Raw genomic sequence first — 19,309 nt, forward strand, 5'->3', positions numbered from 1 at the left:
GGGGTTTCTGTGCATGTGCAGTGGGGGAGAATTCCCCCAAGCATAGTAGTTGCAGGGCCTGACTGCTAAGAACAGAAATGGCTATACAACCCATATTCATTTCATTCAAGACAAAGATTTTGTTCTGCAACAAGCTGAACATTTACAAACATGTTTCTTTTCCATCCAGTTGATAAGAAGACAGGCCCATGCAAAAGGAAAGTGCTAAGTAGTTTAGGAGAAAGTTAAAGTACAGATACTAAAACAATGGTTTGGAATGCAATTGGCATGGGATTTCTTATAAAGAATGAACAATCTTTGTTCTCTTACTTCTAAGGCCTGGTCTACACTACGAGTTTATGTCGGATTTGGCAGCGTTAAATCCGAATTAACCCTGCACCTGTCCACACAACGAAGCCATTTTTTTTATGTAAAGGGCTCTTAAAACCAATTTCTGTACTCCTTCCCAATGAGGGGATTAGCGCTGAAACTGACATCACCGTTTCGAATTAGGGTTAGTGTGGACGCAATTTGAAGGTATTGGCCTCCGGGAGCTATCCCACAGTGCACCATTGTCACCGCTCTGGACAGCACTCTGAACTCGGATGCACTGGCCAGGTGTACAGGAAAAGCCCTGGGAACTTTTGAATCTCATTTCCTGTTTGCCCAAGCGAGCTCATCAGCACAGGTGACCATACAGTCCCGGAATCGAAAAAGAGCTCCAGCATGGACCAAATGGGAGGTACTGGATCTGATCGCTGTATGGGGAGAGGAATCCGTGCTATCAGAACTACGTTTCAAAAGACGAAATGCCAAAACATTTCAAAAAATCTCAGAGGCCATGAGGGACAGAGGCTACATCGGGGACGCAACACAGTGCCGCGTGAAACTTAAGGAGCTCAGACAAGCGTACCAGAAAACCAAAGAATCAAACGAACGCTCCGGGACAGAGCCCCAGACATGCCGCTTCTACGCTGAGCTGCATGCAATTCTAGGGGGGACCGCCACCACTACCCAACCCCTGTCCGTGGACTCCGAGGATGGGATACTCTCCGCCTTTCTGAGGATTTTGCAGATGGGGAAGATGAGGAGGAGGAGAAAGCTTGGGAAGAGCACACAGCACACTGTTCTCCCCGACAGCCAGGATCTTTTTATCACCCTGACTGAAATACCCTCCCAACCCAACAAGGACAGAAAAGGGAACTCTGGTGAGTGTACCTTTTTAAATATAATACATGTTATAAAAGCAAGCGTTTTTTGATGATTAAGTAGCCCTGAGGATTTGGGATGCATTCGTGGCCAGTACTGCTACTGGAAAAGTCTGTTAATGTGTCTGGGGATGGAGCGGAAATCCTCCAGGGACATCTCCATGAAGCTCTCCTAGAGATATTCTAAAAGCCTTTGCAGAAGGTTTCTGGGGAGAGCAGCCTTATTCCGTCCTCCATGGTAGGACACTTTACCACACCATGCTAGTAGCAAGTAATCTGGTATCATTGCATGCCAAAGCCTAGCAGCGTATGGTCCCAGTGTTTGCTGGCATTCAAGCAACATCCATTCTTTCTCTCTCTGTGTTACCCTCAGGAGAGTGATATCGTTCATGGTAACCTGGTTGAAATAGGGGAATTTGATTAAGGGGACATTCAGAGGTGGCCGTTCCTACTGGGCTGTTTGCCTGTGGCTGAAAAGAAATCCTCCTCGCAGTTAGCCATGCAGTGGTGGTGGTGGGGCGGAGGGGCCATTGGCGCTGAGCTGTTCGTGTTTGGCTAGTAGGGATCTTCCCTAATACCAGCCAAGCGGTGGGGGGAGGGGAAGTGATCATCCCAGAGAATTGGATGGGGGAGGGGGTTGTTTGGTTTCTGCTGCTGCACGTTAACAGGAAAACTGAAGCAGTAAATGGCCAACTCAACGGGCTTTGCTTGGTATGGGAAAGGAGGGGGCTGCTGTTATGAAAGTTGCAGAAGCCGAAAGACTATGGCTTACCATGGCCGCCTGCAAGCTGAATTCTGTTGCCCGGCCCTGCGTGTGTGATCTCTGACACCAAAGCCGCGGGCACTCAATATAAGATGCAAAATGCGACCTTGTACCAAAATCACATGTGCTATGTAATGTGAACAGCGTTGCTTACCATAAAAGAGTATAGCCATTGTTCTGTAAAATGTATCTTTTAAAATACTTCACTCCCTTTTTTTCCTCCAGCAGCTGCAAATGTTTCAAGCCTCCCTCCTCCGTCCCAGAGACTATCTCAGATAAGGCGGTGGAAAAAACACACATGCGATGAAATGTTCGCTGAGCTCATGCAGTCGTCTGGCACTGACAAGAGCTGTGTGGAGAGACACAATAGCAGAGTACAGGACGGTGGCCGATGAATGTAAGGAGAGGTGGCGGCAGGAAGACCAGAGGAGGCATGAGGAAACGCTAGGGATGCTGCAGGATCAAACGGACATGCTCTGGCATCTGGTGGAGGTTCAGGAACGGCAGCAGGATCACAGACTGCTGCTGCAGCTCCTGCTTAACTGCCCTCCCTCCTCCCCAACTTCCATAGGCTCCTCATCTGGGCACCCAACCACTCCACCCCAGTGGACAGCCCAAGCAACAGAAAGCTGGCATTCAACAAGTTTTAAAGTGGCCTTTTCCTTCCATCCTACCCTCCTCCCACACCCCACCCAGGCTACCTTGTGAGTTATCTCCCTATTTTTATAAACAATTAATAAAGAATACGTTTTTTAAACTATAGTGACTTTATTTCCTTTGCAAGCAAGCTGTGATTGAAGGCGGGAGGCTTACAGGGAATTAGAGTCAACCAAGAGGGCGGGTTTTCATCAAGGAGAAACAAACAGAAGTGTCACACAGTACCCTGCCAGTCATGAAACTGGTTTTCAAAGCTTCTCTGATGTGCACCGCTTCCTGCTGTGCTCTTCTAACTGCCCTGGTGTCTGGCTGCACGTATTCAGCGGCCAGGCGATTTGCATCAACCTCCCACCCCGCCATAAACATCTCCCTCTTACTCTCACAGAGATTGTGGAGCACACAACAAGCAGCAATAACAATGGGAATATTAGTTTCACTGAAGTCTGAGCGAGTCAGTAAACTGCGCCAGTGACCCTTTAAACGTCCAAATGCACATTCTACCACCATTCTGCACTTGCTCAGCCTATAGTTGTACAGCTCCTGACTACTGTCCAGGGTGCTTGTGTATGGCTTCATGAGTCAGGGCATTAAGGGGTAGGCTGGGTCCCCAAGGATAACTATAGGCATTTCAACATCCCCAACAGTTATTTTCTGGTCTGCGAAGTAAATCCCTTCCTGTAGCCATTTAAACAGACCAGAGCTCCTGAAGACGCAAGCGTCATGAAACTTTCCCGGCCATCTCACATTGATGTTGGTGAAACGTCCCTTGTGATCCACCAGTGCTTGCAGCACTATTGAAAAGTACCCCTTGCGGTTTATGTACTGGAGGCCCTGGTGGTCCGGTCCCAAGATGTGTTCCGTCTATAGCCCCACCACAGTTAGGGAATTCCATTGCAGCAAAGCCATCTAGTATGACCTGCACATTTCCCAGAGTCACTACCTTTTATAGCAGCAGCTCAGTGATTGCATTGGCTATTTGCATCACAGCAGCCCCCACAGTAGATTTGCCCACTCCAAATTGATTCCCGACTGACCGGTAGCTGTCTGGCATTGCAAGCTTCCACAGGGCTATTGCCACTTGCTTGTGAACTGTGAGGGCTGCTCTCATCTTGGTATTCTTGTGCTTCAGGGCAGGGGAAAGCAAGTCACTAAGTTCCATGAAAGTGCCCTTACACATGCGAAAGTTTCTGAGCCACTGGGAATCATCCCAGACCTGCAACACTATGCGGTCCCACCACTCTCTGCTTGTTTCCTGGGCCCAGAATCAGCATTCCACGCCATGAGCCTGCCCCATTAACATCATGATCTCCAAATTGCAGGGGAATGCGGTTTTAGAGAAAAAAGTGTGTTCATGTCCTCATCACCGCACTGCTGTTGCCTCCTAGCCTGGTTTTTCAGGTGCTGGTTCTGCATATACTGGATGATAATGCGCGAGGTGTTTACAATGGTCATAACTGCTGTGGTGAGCTGAACGGGCTCCATGCTTGCTGTGCTATGGCGTCTGCTCCTGCTTGGGCAATCCGGGGAAAAGGGCGCAAAATGATTGTTTGCCGTAGCTCTGGCAGAGGGAGGGGCAACTGACAACATGGCTTACAGGGTTTTCTTACAGGGAATTAAAATCAACAAAGGGGGAGGCTTTGCGAGAAACAGAATGGCCCCCTCAAGGATAGAACTCAAAACCTCAAACACAGAACTCAAAACTGGGTTTAGCAGGCCGTTGATTTCACAGAGGGAGGGAGGAGAAAATGAATACAAAACAAATCTGGTCTATTTCTTGTTTTGAACCACTTCATCTATCTTTATACATCTTGCTGGCAGCAGACTGGGCAGTATGACCACTAGTCGTCATCATCTCCTGGGTGCTTGGCAGAATGCAGTATGCAGACGGTGCAGTATGACGGCTGGCCATCATCTTCTGCTGGCTGCAGATTAAAAGACAGTGCACTGCCGGTAGGACTGAATCGCCATGAGACAAAAACTTAAAAGGGAAATAAACTGGCTGAGTCACTCTCATGTTTGCCCAGGTGCCCCTGACCTCATCAAGGTTGGTTAAAAGAGCACCCTGGACTACGTTGACGACAGCTACCAGTCATACTGCACTGTCTGCTGCCAAAAGGCAATAAACTGTTGCTGTGTAGCAATGCAGTACCGCGTCTGCCAGCACCCAGGAGACATACGGTGACGGTTAGCTGAGCGGGCTCCATGCTTGCCGTGATATGGCATCTGCACAGGTAACTCAAGAAAAAAGGCGCAAAACGATTGTCTGCCCTTGCTTTCACGGAGGGAGGGAAGGAAGGGAGGCCTGACCATATGTACCCAGAATCACCCGCAACGATGTTTTAGCCCCATCTGGCACTGGGATTTCTACCCAGAATTCAAATGGGTGGCAGAGACTGCGGGAACTGTGGGATAGCTACCCACAGTGCAATGCTCCAGAAGTTGACAGTTGCCTTGGTACTGTGGACACACTCCGCCGACTCCATGCACTTAGAGCATTTGTGTGGGGACACACACAATTCACTATATAAAAACGCTTTCTACAAAACTGACTTCTATAAATTTGACCTAATTTCGTAGTGTAGACAAGGCCTAAGATACCTTTGGGGGTCAGAGAGGAATATGAAGCAGCCATTAATTACCTTATAGAGAGTAAAAATTTCCTGAACCAAAACTGAATGTGGAAACTCCAATTCATATGGCACCAAGAAGCTAATATCTTGCATGCCTGTAGAAGGTATTTACACTAGAGTCAGAGTTTAAGCACAGAAGGGACCACTAGATCTAGTCTGACCTTGTGTATACCACAAGCCAACACCAACACCCAGCACTCACACACTAAACTTAACTGAAATTAGCCCCAAGTGTTGCAGCCTACAAGAGGCTAGACTAAAATATAGACTAGACATTCAAATATAGAAGTGTTCTTACTCTGCTGATGGTAAAGGGAAAACATCAGCATGAACATTTTAAGGCTAGATTTCAAAACTTTAAGACTGTTATTGATACTATGGTGAAGGGTGACACAGAAGAACCTATAGATTCCTAACCAAACTGCTTTCTTACAACAAAAATGTTAAGGCTTACATTTAAATGTTAAAAGAAATTTCACCAGTGAGATTCTAAATGTAACTGAATGCTTCCAAAGTACGTGGCAGTTAGTGGTAGTACAGAATTGTGACAATACTATAGTTAGAATATCAACTAAATCTCATTTTTAGTTAAAACTCAAAAATGACTGTTCAGACTAAAATTTTTCATACTGAGTGCAGCCCAAAAGGGGAGGAGGAAAATGCAGTCTAAGCCAGTTTCTAATAGTTTATAAGTCTCTGCCACAACTGCCAAAGAGGCAATGAAACACCATTTCTCTGGCAAAGAGGTGGCAGAGTCCAAGTCAAGAAAGCTTTTCAGAATGTAAATCACTTAGGGTATGTCACATTTCAATAAGAGACCTGTAGCCCAGCCATGGCTGCCCCAGGTCAGATGCCTTGGGCTCACTAGGCTACACAATTGCAGTGTAATGTTGAGGTTTACTAAGGGTTTGTCTACACTGCGATCAAAAACTTGTGGCACCAATTCTCAGAGCCCAGGGTCCAGCCGGAGCCAGAATGTCTACACTGCAATTTTTAGCCCTGCAGCCTGAGCCCCACAAGCTTGAGTCTGCTGACATAAGCTCAGCCTTAGTGCCATGAGTTTTTTTAATTGCAGTGTAGACATGTTTGTAAACCCACATTACTTCCACACAACCCCAGAAGGCAGCAAGTCTTGTTGCCAAGGGATTATCTTATTTCCAAGAGAAATCAGAAATCAGAATGTCATCCACTGAAACTATAACCCCAAACACTCCCTTTTCAAGAATTTGGCCCATTCACATAAAGCAGGAGTTGGGAACCTACAGCCCGGATCCAGCCCGCTGCTTAATTTCATCCGGCCCGCGGCAAATCTCTGCACTGTGGGCCGGAAGCTAGGGTTGCCAGGCCGTTAAAAGTCTGGTCAGCTGCACACGGTCCCAGAAGCAGCTGGCATGTTGTGATAGATTTCTGTTACCAATCTGCCTGAAGCGCCAGGTGATCAATCAGGCTGAAGCCGCAGGATTGTTTGGGGAGGAGATGACGAAACACACCAAGCGTCTGAATTTTAAAGCTTTATTGATAAAATAATAAAGTAACAGTGGAGAGTGATGGGTGCTCCCCACATCACTCAGAGGAAGGAAGAAAGCGTTAGTGCCCCAAGTCCTAACCCGCTTTCATACTCACACACGCTCTACCCGAGGCTGGCCAAGCCTGGGTGTAACGTAAGAAGAAGAGGGGGAGGGATGGATGGGAGTTCTTGTCCCGTGCACGGGTTGTCCAGGGTCCGCTGCCAATCTCTGATATGCCTCAGCTCCTGGGAGGGTTTTAAGTCCTGCGGTCTCTTGGGGGCATCTCCTTCAGAGACCTTTGTTTCCCCTGCTCTGTGTACCAGCCCAAACCAGCCTTCTGTGTCTTCTTCGGTTTTCCCAAAACATCCTGGCTTTAGGGATGGTATATCAGTTGTTTTCCCCCTCGTCAGCCTTCAGTGTCTTGCTCCTTTTCGTGGCCCCTGCATTCGTTCAACAATTCTCCTTTCTCACAGCTGGTCGGGGGCGGGGTGTGTGTGTGGTGGACTTCCCCCGCTTGTGTCTTGGCAGGTAGCAGCGGGCCTTCGGCTAAAGTCAGCTTCTATCTTCGGGTTTAACTGGAACATCAAGTTAACCCGTTCCTTTCTTTTTTTCCCTCCCCCTTCCCGGCCTTTTGCAACCTGCAACGAAACCTTTTAGTCTGCATTCATACCTTTAACCCTTCCCTACATTGTTTTCATTACCTACAAAAGCATTAGCAGCATATAAGGCTAGCGTTTACTCAGCCCCCGCATATTGTGACAGTGTCCTGTGGCCCCTAGGCACAGGGGCAATCAGGGAAGTTCCATGTGAGGTCCCCGACCCCAGCGCCAGCTCCGCAGTTCCCATTGGCTGGGAACCACGCACCACATAGAGCCACCTAGCTGCACCTCTATCTAGGGGCCGGACATGCCAGCCGCTTTTGAGAGCAGTATGGAGCCAGAGTAGGCAGGGAGCTGGACTTACTCTCGCTGCGCTGCTGACCAAGAGCTGCCTAAGTTAAATGCCATCTGGCCAGAGCCTGCACCCCGAACCCCCTGCCCCAGGTTGGAACCCCCTCCCGCACCCTAACTCATTCCCAGACACCACACCCCCACCCCAACTTCCTGCCCCAGCCCTGAGCCCCTCCTGCACCCCACACACTTCATCCCTTCTTGTTGCCAAGAAGGCCAATGGCATTTTGGGATGTATACGTAAGGGCATTGCCAGCAGATCGAGAGACGTGATCGTTCCCCTCTATTCGACATTGGTGAGGCCTCATCTGGAGTACTGTGTCCAGTTTTGGGCACCACACTACAAGAAGGATGTGGAAAAATTGGAAAGAGTCCAACGGAGGGCAACAAAAATGATTAGGAGACTGGAACACATGACTTATGAGGAGAGGCTGAGGGAACTGGGATTGTTTAGTCTGCGGAAGAGAAGAATGAGGGGGGATTTGATAGCTGCTTTCAACTACCTGAAAGGGGGTTCCAAAGAGGATGAATCTAGACTGTTCTCAGTGGTAGCTGATGACAGAACAAGGAATAATGGTCTCAAGTTGCAGTGGGGGAGGTTTAGGTTGGATATTAGGAAAAACTTTTTCACTAGGAGGGTGGTGAAACACTGGAATGTGTTACCTAGGGAGGTGGTGGAATCTCCTTCCTTAGATATTTTTAAGGTCAGGCTTGACAAAGCCCTGGCTGGGATGATTTAGTTGGGGATTGGTCCTGCTTTGAACAGGGGGTTGGACTAGATGACCTCCTGAGGTCCCTTCCAACCCTGATATTCTATGATTCTATCCTCAGCCCCATCCCAGAACCCATACCCCCAGCCGGAGCCCTCACCCCCTCCCATATCCCAACCCCCTCCCCCAGCCCAGAGCCCCCTCCTGCACCCTGAACCCCTCATTTCTGGCCCCACCCCAGAGCCTCAGGGAAGCCCCAAGCCTCTGTGCCCCACCATGGGGCTGTGTGTAGCCCACTACCAATTTTTTTCTGTGGGTCAATTTAAGCACTTTGTCTTCAACTCCTGCCCATTTCTATCTGAAATTGTCAAGGAGATTGCTCCCCAACCTGTCAGTCTCAGACTTAACTAAGTGATCTAAACATTTATGAAATCCAGGCTTGAGGATAACAATTCATATTTAGGTATAACCAGAACCCCCTCCAAAATGTCATCTGGTACAAAATGCAGCAGTCCAAATGCTTAGCAACACAGACTGCCATTGTGCTTCACTGTGTTCCACTACATTCACTGGCTTCCTACTGAAGACAGTCCAATTCAAAATTTCTGTCCTGATAACCAAAGCCCTCCATAGCAGTAGCACAAGAAACTTGAGAATGCCTCTCCCTCTAAAACCAGCTCCCCTATCTTCTACTGCAACTTGAGGGATGCACCGAATAGAATTTTCTTGGGGCTAGACCTAGAATATGGAATTCACTCTTGCAAGAGCTGAAAGTGACCAGAAATCTCATTTCATTTAGAATTAAGAGCCAGATCCAAAAGCCAGGCATGCAAATGGAAATCTTTCCATTGATTTAACTGGTCTCTGGATTAGTCGTAATTGCAAAATTCACATCTGACTTAGCTTTTCCTCAGATTTTACACATACACACAAATGAACTAATCAGCTGTTTTTCCTGTAGGCTGAGAAGGGGAAAAAGAGCAAGATACAGATGCTATGGCAGTTGAGACCAGATAAATACAGTAACTCCTCACTTAATGTCCTCCCGCTTAACGTTGTTTCAAAGTTACATCGCTGCTTAATTAGGGAACATGCTCGTTTAAAGTTGTGCAATGCTCCCTTATAACGTTGTTGGCTGCCTGCTCTGTCCACTGCATGTAAGATTTTGTGGAAGAGCAGCGACTTTACAAGGTAGCAGTGCACAAGTTCCTTTTCTCCGCCTCCTCCCCATCTCTCCCAGCGCTTCTCCAGGCGCTTAGGACTTTCTGGGAGGGAGGGGGAAGAGCGGGGAAGCACCACGTCTCCACTCCTCCCTCTCAGAAAGTCCGAAGCCCACCAAACAACTGTTTGGTGGCGCTTAGGACTTTCTGGGGGTGGGGAAGGAGCAGGGATGCGGCGTGCTCTGGAGAGGAGGAGGAGGAGTGGGGGTGGAAAGAGGTGGGTCTGGAGTAGAGCGGGGATGGAAAGAGGCGGGCCTGGAGCATCCCCCGGCAAAGTCAGCGCCTGTTCTCCTCTGGGTAAGCTGCCACTGCTGCTGCGAAGATGCTTCCTAGCATCCTTGCCTGCAGCGAGCTGTGCCTGTGTGGGATAAGCCAGGGGCACTTCCCAACCACAGTACAGTACAGTATAGAATGCCTTTTGTCTACCCCCCTGCCCAAATTTCCTTGGAACCTAACCCCCCGCATTTACATTAAAATGTATGGGAAAATTGGATTGGTTTAACATCATTTCACTTAAAGTTGCATTTTTCAGGGACATAAGTACAACGTTAAGTGAGGAGTTACTGTACCCTTTTTCCCTTGGGGAGACTGGGCCAGGAGCTTGTTAATCCAGTGATTGCTGTGGAAATTAACTCTGGATTTCCTTGCTTGTGAGTGTTCATGTCAGTGAAAGATCTGTCTTTACATTTATTGTTCCTTGGTGAAGTTCACTAATGGTTCCCCATTAAAACATTCAGTTTGCGCCAAAGTGCAAATATTTTGGCAAGAATTAAGCATTTTCAAAACACACAAAATACCTCTACACAATGCACCCATTCAATAAAGATGAATGTTACTATGAATATAGTATATACCTGCAAAATTATGTATCTCCAGCCTTTTTCCTGTATTGTTTCCTAGCTTCATTTGGATCCATTTCAAAACACTTCTGGCAACACAGTAAGATCGTGTCTACAGGAGGAACTATATTTAGAGTGCAAGCATCTAGCCTTAGAGGCCTTTAAATAGTAATAAAGAATTGAAATATAAAATTCAAACTTTCTATCTTCAGTTTGATAGCTTCATGCTTCAGAGTTCCATCAAGGGATCTAATTAACTACATCAAATTACCAAAAAATATTCCATTGTCTCAAGAAGATGAAAAAATGCTATTAAATGGGCATTTTTAATTTGATAAGAAAACAGTTATTATTTCCACAAAGTTCAATGGAATTATTAGCAAACCACATATTTCTTTTAAGAATTAGGATAAAAATGCTTTAGAGGAAAAGTGCTAAACATTTTTAATAACTGCCTTAACCGTATTGCTTCTTCAAGAAATAGTGCAGATAAGAGTTCAAAAATAGTCTTTTTCAATGAGGGTCAGGTAGCATGCTAACATACAGATTTCTCAGAGCATAAGACATGATTGCACAATATGGTTTCTGTATACAAAACATGGATAAAGCTATAAGCACAAGAGATAGCTATTTCAATAAGTGCAAATGTAGAATGTGGGCATTCTGAAGGGGTGGCATACTGTCTTGCAATTAGTGCAGATGTACAAATTTATGACCCACCATGCAGAAGCACTTCTAGTTACAAAACAGGCTCCAATATAATCTGTTCTTGGCCATGGAGTTGGGAATTCCCATACTGATATGGTATATAGACGATTCTTCAATACACTTTATTTAGAAGATACTGCAGAATCTTTCCTTTGTATAAAGATAGTTCTTTAATAGCCTAAAGGAAAATCTCAAAGGCAAAACCACCAAGTAGCTTAACGTGAGACATAGAGCCACTTCCCCTTTTTCTGCACTATCGTCAGACACAACACTAGTTGCAGTTTCCATTTGAGTCCCCTTCAATTTTAAGAGTCTGCTCTAAGAAGTCACATTGATAATCCCATTAGGACTAAGATGTTCATAAACTTCTAAATCTCTATGTTGTGGACACCAAAAGGGACTCCCTGTAGTCTTCAATGATTCTCTTCATGACTCACGCACTTCATCAGTATGCCTATATGCAATCACGGACTCCTCTTCCCCAACATCTATCAGGAGATCCACTGGTACATGAGGTTTGTCATAACCAGAAAACTTGTTGCAGCTCTTTAGGACAAGGGACTCTTGCACCTCAGTGTCGGAAGGCTCTGGGTTTGAAGGAATACTATTTAACTCCGTTTGGCTACTATTAGAATGAAAATAATTCTCTTTCACTCTCGGGCTTTGTTCATCATCAGGGGTCATTTCAGCAATGCTTTCTTGGATAGCCATCTCTTCTGTTTTGTTTGATATCTCCTGGGAGCTGATAGTATCTGATTCTTCACTGCAGTCTTCAGAATTAGGGGTCTCTATTTCTTTAACTTGGTCTACTTGTTCTATCACGTTTATCTCGTCACTCACCAAAAACACTGGCTTGGATGATGATGAGGTTATGACTGAGATATATTTTGCTTCTGGTTTCGTTTCTAAAACGTTGCGCGAGTTCAAATTTCGTACCACAGTGACCTTAAAAGTAAAGAGGAGGTACTTTAGTTATACATAAATTACGTGTTCTGATGATAATCTAGTTTACTCTATAAATTAAAGTTTAGAGGCAAGACAAAATAATGCTTTAAAAGGGATACATGTGATAATTTAACTACATTTTCCTTTCAGGAAATCTGAATTCAAACAGGAGTTAAGTGGAAATCAGCAACTGACATCAGTGTATGGCTTTGATACCAACAGACCTGCTGGACTTTTTAGGTGAGATGTCACAAATTTCACAACCATCTAGCAGGGACCTAAAAGAAGTTTCATCACCCATTAGACTAGAAGAAGTAGTGGTATGTAAACGAGAAGGAAGGAGGAGGAAAAAGCAGGGAATATTCCTCTTACTCCTGTTATTTAAGCAATCTTACAAGCTTCAGCTACAAAGGAAGTCAAATCCAGAAACTAGCCATTTTTTTCACCAACTTCCAGTCCAGCTACTTCACTTGCAGAAAGCTGGGCTTTTTAGGTTATTTAGGCTTTGTCTACACCACCACTTTTGTCAGTAAAACTTTTATCGGTTGGGGTGTGAAAAAAACATCCCCCTGACCAACGTAAGCTTCACTGGCAAAAGTGCTGGTGTGGACAGCTATGCCTCTCCCGTTGATAACAACGCTCTTTGGGGTGGTTTAATTATGCCAACAGGAGAGCTCTCTTCTGCAGGCAAAGAGTGGCTACATGGTAGACCTCACAGTGGTACAGCTGTGCTGCTGTAAGGTCCGTAATGTAGACATAATCTCAGTCTTACAACAACATTAGAGCCCTAAAACATCCCTTTTATAATCTTTAGGTTTGTTAAAAGTGATATTTCTCCTTGAAAATTAATCCACAAGAAGAGCACCTGATATGCTTTGGCTGATTTTAACTTGCCTTAACTGATTTTAACTCTCTAAATATGTGTCACTTCTTTCTGTTACAATGGAGACAAGTATTCAAGGTCTAAAGCTGCTAAAGAACAGTCACAGAAAATATAGGGAGAGAGACCAGGGGTCAGGAGTATTCATGTACCTCAAAGTAGTTATGAACTGCTGTAGTTAATCCCTAACTTTTTGTACTGGGGTGGGGAAGAGAATCTTACATTGCTACTTCTAAGAGGACACAAAATAGTTAAAAGTCCAACATGTTAAAAGTATCCTGGTCCTGGAGTGAACACAAGGCTCAAGTCTCTACATTCTGAACCAAATCAGAATTAACTCCCTCTCAGGTACTAAGAAACTGGATGTTAAGATCTAGATATACACTAGATAGAAATAGGAATTGAGATCTGTGTAAACACAAAGCTCTTCCCTTCACTCTTAAAATAATGTTATGCTCTGAAATTCATTTAGTTCCTTGGAGCAGCTACAAATCCAACTCCAATATCTCTTATAATTGGAGAGTAAAGAGAGAGAATTCCACATTTAAGCCTGAATATGAACCACGGGAATTAAACTGAAATGAAATTCTGTAAAAGCTATTAGCAACAAGAGAACAAAACGTGCATCTGCGATAATGGGTAAAACATCTGCATGATGGCTATATTACAGCTTCCAACATTTTAGCACCAGCGTCGAAGATCTCTAAATTTTTTCTAACAGTAGACTATGCCTATGAGTGAGGAAGGGAGCCTTAATCTTGATGTTGTTCTTAACAGATGTTCAGAAGGGACCATTATCATCATCTAGTCTTGACTTCCTTTGAGTTTGCAGTGTTGTGTTATAATATAGCTCTTTATACTGCCTCTACATTACACAGTCATGTTAGCAATGGATACTATGGTGACAGAGGCTCTCTTTATAAATGCTGAGAGGTACTTGCAGCTAAGGCTTTTGTAACGGACAGTAGAATAAACTTCTCTGCAGTTAGTTTTTGAACAAAGCAAGCCCTGGTACACACATGGTATGTCTATACTGCAATCAGATACCGGTGGCTGGCCAGGTAACTTGGACTCGTGGGGCTTGGGGTGCAGACCGAGCTCTAGGACTCTCCCCCACTCACATGGTGCTAGAGCCCAGGCTCCTCCCTGAACTTGAATATCTACACCACAGTTAAACAGCCCCTTAACCCAGGTCACCTGGCATGGGCCAACCACAGGTGTCTAATTGCAGCGTAGACATACCCATAGACATACCTATTTCTCTTGCCATAAAACAAGGCGGTAATTAGAAGGGGAAAAAACCTCCCCTAAGCAGATGTTTCCTATCACCCGATAGATTTACTGAAGCTAGGTCTAAAGGTTCCTTATAAGATATGATTCTGACTTCAAAAGAATTTAGCAATTCAAGGAGTCCAGCTCCCATGACATACTTAAGCACCACTCCTCCCATCACAAATGCAGTTCCAGTAACATAAGAATAAGTGCAATTAAGATATAAGTTAATGTTTTAAGAATGGATACTAAGGGCTTGCCTACACTCGCAAGTTAGAGCTTATTAAAGCAGCCCCAGGCGCCCTAACTTCCAACCCGTCCACACCGGCAAGGCACTTAGAGCGCCTTGACTCTGCAGCTGAAGCGCTCCTGGTAATCCACCTCCACGAGAAGCATAACGCTTGTTGCACCTCGGCTGAAACGCCCCAGTGTCAGTGTGAATGAGGTGTTGCATTACTGCGCTTTGATCGGCCTCCGGAAAAGTCCCATAATCCCCTTAAGTCAAGTGGCCACTCTTGTCATTGTTTTGGAATCGGCTGTAGGAATGCGGATATGCCCTTTCAAAGCTCCGTTTGTTTCTGACAGCCGGCATGCTTATCTGCTCCGGGACAAAGCAAGCCATTAGTGTGGAATATTGCTTGCTGTAAGTGTGTGAGCGAGAGGCGGCAGCAGGGGGGGAGGTGTGAAGGTCTGCACTTACAAGACATCATGCTGACACACTCAGCACCCCAAAACCCCACTCTCACCCCCTCCACATACACACAACACACACTCTGTCACACTCCACTCCACCCCACTCCCACCCCCTCATTTGAAAAGCACACTGCAGTCAATTGCATGCTGGGATAGCTACCACAATGAACTGCTCTTTGTGGCATTGCAAGAGCTGCTAATGTGGCCACGCCAGTGCGCCTCCAGCTAAGTGTGTAAACACTCGGCAGCGTTTTCCCTGCTGCGGTCTCCGAAGGCGGGTTTAACTCCCAGCGCTCTTCAGCTGCAAGTGTAGCCATGCCCTGAGTACTTAAACCTGGTCTACTGGAGTAAACTCATTAGTAAGGAGAAAGTCTAGTATTAAAGGAAATACAAAGCATCTAGTTGGAGTAAAAAGCTTACTGGTGTATAAATTCAGAGCACATATAACATCATGGTGGAAGGATAAGACAAGTGCAAAGAATTTAATTTAAGAACCCATACAGATATTGTGACAAATAAAGGCTATTTAGTTAGTTAATATTGTGGCTATACAGTATGCAGTTTTGTTTACTGATGTTTGTTTTCTCCTACATGTTGCCCACTAGTTATTTCAATACAAATATCAGCTATAAGACTAAGCTTGTTAGATATTAAAATGTGCTACACAATAACAGACTGACACCAAATGTGCTACTGAACAGTACTGTAAACTTACCAAAGACTTGGGTAGTTCAATTTTTCTCTTCTTTAGTTGCTTGCAAAGACAATACACTGCAAAAATCAGTCCAACGCCAAAGACAACGGTAACACCAATAATAATACTTTTTAAGTCTAGAAATTTAAAGCAAAATATAGTGAGAGGTTTGGAAAACAGGACGTTGCTCTTTCACAAAAATCATAAAATAGAAATGGCACACGACCTTTAGCGCAACTAAATCCACAAATTAGGGTTTTCACAATTGAGTGTATATTTTGGAATTAAATGTATGATTTGGTCCAAGAGAATTCTTTAAAAAACAGCTTTAGGGTTTCTTTTTATTGATGTTTTCTTTAATTATGAAAAGGACAAGGAATGCATGAGCAAATTGTAGCTTTTTCTGCTCTTTAGAGAGATTCAATGTGGATAAATAACTTGATATTTTTAAAAAACAAAGTGCTCCAAAACACAAGAATTGTAGAACTACTGATTACAGACATAGGGGTAATAGTGGAGTTGGTCTCTTAAACAGAATTGGGCTCAGCTCTCCTGTGTGCCCAAGTTTGCTGTAAGGAGGAGGATGGGGCTGTCCCAGGAGTTATGAATGAGAGAATCCCAAAGGCAGGAGAATTCAAAACCCAGTGTTGAGAAAACACATAGTAAGGAAGATTAGCCATCCTCACTCATTTTTAAGTTGTGGGGGAGGGGGGAGACACTTGCTTTATATTTGTATCACAAGCTTATGGTTACCTTAAACCCAGGAAAGCCTACACATTTTAACTGGTTATAAATTTCCAACTGAATGTCACTTGTGCAATTCCAAAGTCTGTCTTCCAAAAACTAATTTAATGATCCATTTTTTATTCAATAAATTACACAACTGTCTGGCTGCAACTGAAACAAATTATGGTACAAACCAAGTAGAAAATGACAGCCATACAACTGCTGGACAACGTTAATACAATACCAGTTACAAGTCTTCAGAAATATGGATCAGATTTTTATAAATTATTTTACCTAGTGGCTGTTTTGAAGGAACATGAATGCAACTTTCATTTGATTTGGAAAATCCTCGATCTGAAACAATCGATGAACGTCCTCGAGCTGAAACACAGTAGGTGGAACCGGTAGAAAACACTGGAATGTATATGCTACATGTATGCTTCTTACATTCCTCTGCTTCAAGCTCTTGGGGCTGAAAGAAAAGTAAAGTTAGATTCAGACCCTTAATCACTTTGAACTTACAATATTGACTCAATATGTAAAGACAGTATTGTCACCTTAGAGTGTGATAACTTTTAAAGTGCTGAGTATCAGACCTGTGGCTCCTGCATCTTTGTGCACTGCAAAAGCTGTACATCTCAACTAACAGCTATTTGCAAGGCAACAGCTCTAACTTCTAGCATTATTAAGAACTCATATTAGACCACTGTGCCCATGAGTAAAATTTTCAAGAGCATCTAAATGACTTAGGCTCTTAAATCCCATTGATGTTCAAACATTTCCATTCTGAGGCTCTTTCAGTTGCTTATAACTGAGAAACTTTCCCGTCAGACTGAACTGGTTTCCACCTAAAGACAGTTTTTTTCTTTTTTTAAATGGAAGTTTGAGCATAAATGGCTTAACATTTTTTGAGAGCAAAGCTCTCATTTACTGTTAAAAAAAGTGTTGCAAGCTTTTTTGTATTGCTTTAGTGGCTTAGTTGATAGGGATATAAATTTTAAATCTTCCACAGAGGTGGTCCCTAGACTGGATATGTGCCTTTAAACCGTCTGGTGAAAATCTGCATTGATTTCAAAATCAAGGATGTAGATGTGTACACAGAGTACAGTAATTTTTAGATCACTTAAAAAACCCCAATCTCCCAATTTTGCATTGGCACCAATTTTTGGATCATACTAAAACATTTCCCCTGAGGGCCGCTGCTTCATTCAGCGTGCAGAGCAGACTGGGTGGTGTTCAGTGAATGAGGTAGCTCAACGCACTGAAGAAAATTTGAGTCTTGCCTCATATGGAGTCAAATTCTGTGTGTCATTATCATGCAGTAAATTCATACAAGTTAATGGAGATACTCTGAATCCACAGTGGTGACTGATTATTTGGACAGGATAAGTGAACGAGTTAGTGGACAAACACATTTATCTATGAAGATAAAAGCAAATACTGAACAGCTCCCTCCATTCAATATAAGGTTCTCAATCATCACAATGAGGGACATGAAAGAAAAACCTAAATGGATTAGGTGTCCAAAAGGCACCCTTAATAAAGCAGGGGTCCAACAGAAATAATGGCATGTGACCACATGATTAAAGATTACTGCAGTGGATACTCAAAGGACAGGGCTATGGTTAAGGTTCCACATTCAACATTTCAGGGATTCACTTTTGCATCATTAGTAGTTTTAAAATTGTTTAAAGAAATTTCTCTTGGCTGTGTGTGTAATTTAAGGTAATAAAAACCTTTTATTTATTAATATATGCCTTTTCTAAAACTATGTATCTTTGTAAAAAAGGCCAAAATACAATCTGAAACTTTCAATTTAAAACATACCAGTTCTCCACTGGACCAAAAAAACACCTTGTACGTGAAGTCCTTATATTTTCTAACAGCAGATGGAAGTTTCCGATATGGGTGGCGAATCTCAACCCTGATTTGGTCTCTCTCAATTGAGACATTTAGAGTAGGTGGTCCTATTTTTCCTGAAACAAAGGTTCACTATTAGGTTGAAGGATTTGATACAGAATTCAAAGACAAATGTAGGGCTAACAGATATGGCATTTATCATTCATTTTCAAGAGGAAAAAATTGTTTCCAAAGACATGCCAGAATATTGAGAGTGATTACACACCTCGATGGGAGGGATGCTGAGGAGTTGAGTCCTTGTTAAGGGAATATATGCTTTTGGATGGGCACAAATCTAGCATGAATGGGCAGTACCAGTGAGGACACTGGGCAGAAATGTCTCCCAGATGACTTATAAAACTTAACATAGAAAAATGTAAACATATGGATGAGGTTTTAAAAAAAGTGTCAAATGGTCTAAATGGGCAAAGGTTAAGGCACTGAACAAGAAAAAGGATATGGCAACTGGACAGATGCGATGCTTGTTTACAAGTGCTTACACATCGTTATTTTGGTTAAAGGGTGGCTCGCCCCCCACACCCCACAGTGTAGCTACATTAACTAGGAACAGATGTAAGCTAAACTGTAACAAGCCACTTTTAAACCAAACCAAATAAACAAAAATTCTTCACACAAGAGTTTTCACTGGTACAAAAATGACTGGGATGGGTAATTTGAATGTAGCCAGGGGCCACAAAATCCACAAACTCTTTTAAAAAAAATTAAAATGACCTGTCAAAGAGGCTTCAGGATATAGCAGAAGATAAAGCTGTTGTGGTCGAGGAAGAAGCAGTCCTTGCTGTCCTGGGGCAGCTCGCCTGGCTGCTGCTCTGAGAACATGTGCCAGAGCAGCAAATCCTCCACTGATACTGCCATGCTGGGCTATGTGAAATACATCTGCCTGCCCACATACAGCTCCATGATCTCCAGGAAGGCAGCAAGACTACTAAAACTGGAAACCTGCTGCCTCCACTAGGTGCCAGGGAACAACCTCCTCCAGGCAGTGGAAAGAGCCTCGCCCCTTTGGC

General features: G+C 44.1%; 1 protein-coding gene across 2 annotated transcripts in view; it reads right to left on the minus strand.

Moving 5' to 3' along the window:
• Window positions 1–10,771: 10,771 nt before the first annotated feature.
• IFNGR1 (interferon gamma receptor 1) overlaps window positions 10,772–19,309 on the minus strand; it is a 35,083-nt gene continuing 26,545 nt past the window's right edge. For both annotated transcript variants that reach the window (XM_077813109.1, XM_077813110.1), the window contains 4 exons: window positions 18,210–18,358; window positions 16,677–16,854; window positions 15,678–15,793; window positions 10,772–12,117 (listed from right to left, as the gene is read on the minus strand). In XM_077813109.1, coding sequence (XP_077669235.1) covers window positions 11,599–12,117; window positions 15,678–15,793; window positions 16,677–16,854; window positions 18,210–18,358 — 962 coding nt within the window. In that variant the 3' untranslated portion in view covers window positions 10,772–11,598. The remainder of the gene's footprint in view (window positions 12,118–15,677; window positions 15,794–16,676; window positions 16,855–18,209; window positions 18,359–19,309) is intronic.

Source organism: Eretmochelys imbricata, chromosome 3, assembly GCF_965152235.1.
Source record: "Eretmochelys imbricata isolate rEreImb1 chromosome 3, rEreImb1.hap1, whole genome shotgun sequence".
Taxonomy (NCBI): domain Eukaryota; kingdom Metazoa; phylum Chordata; order Testudines; family Cheloniidae; genus Eretmochelys; species Eretmochelys imbricata.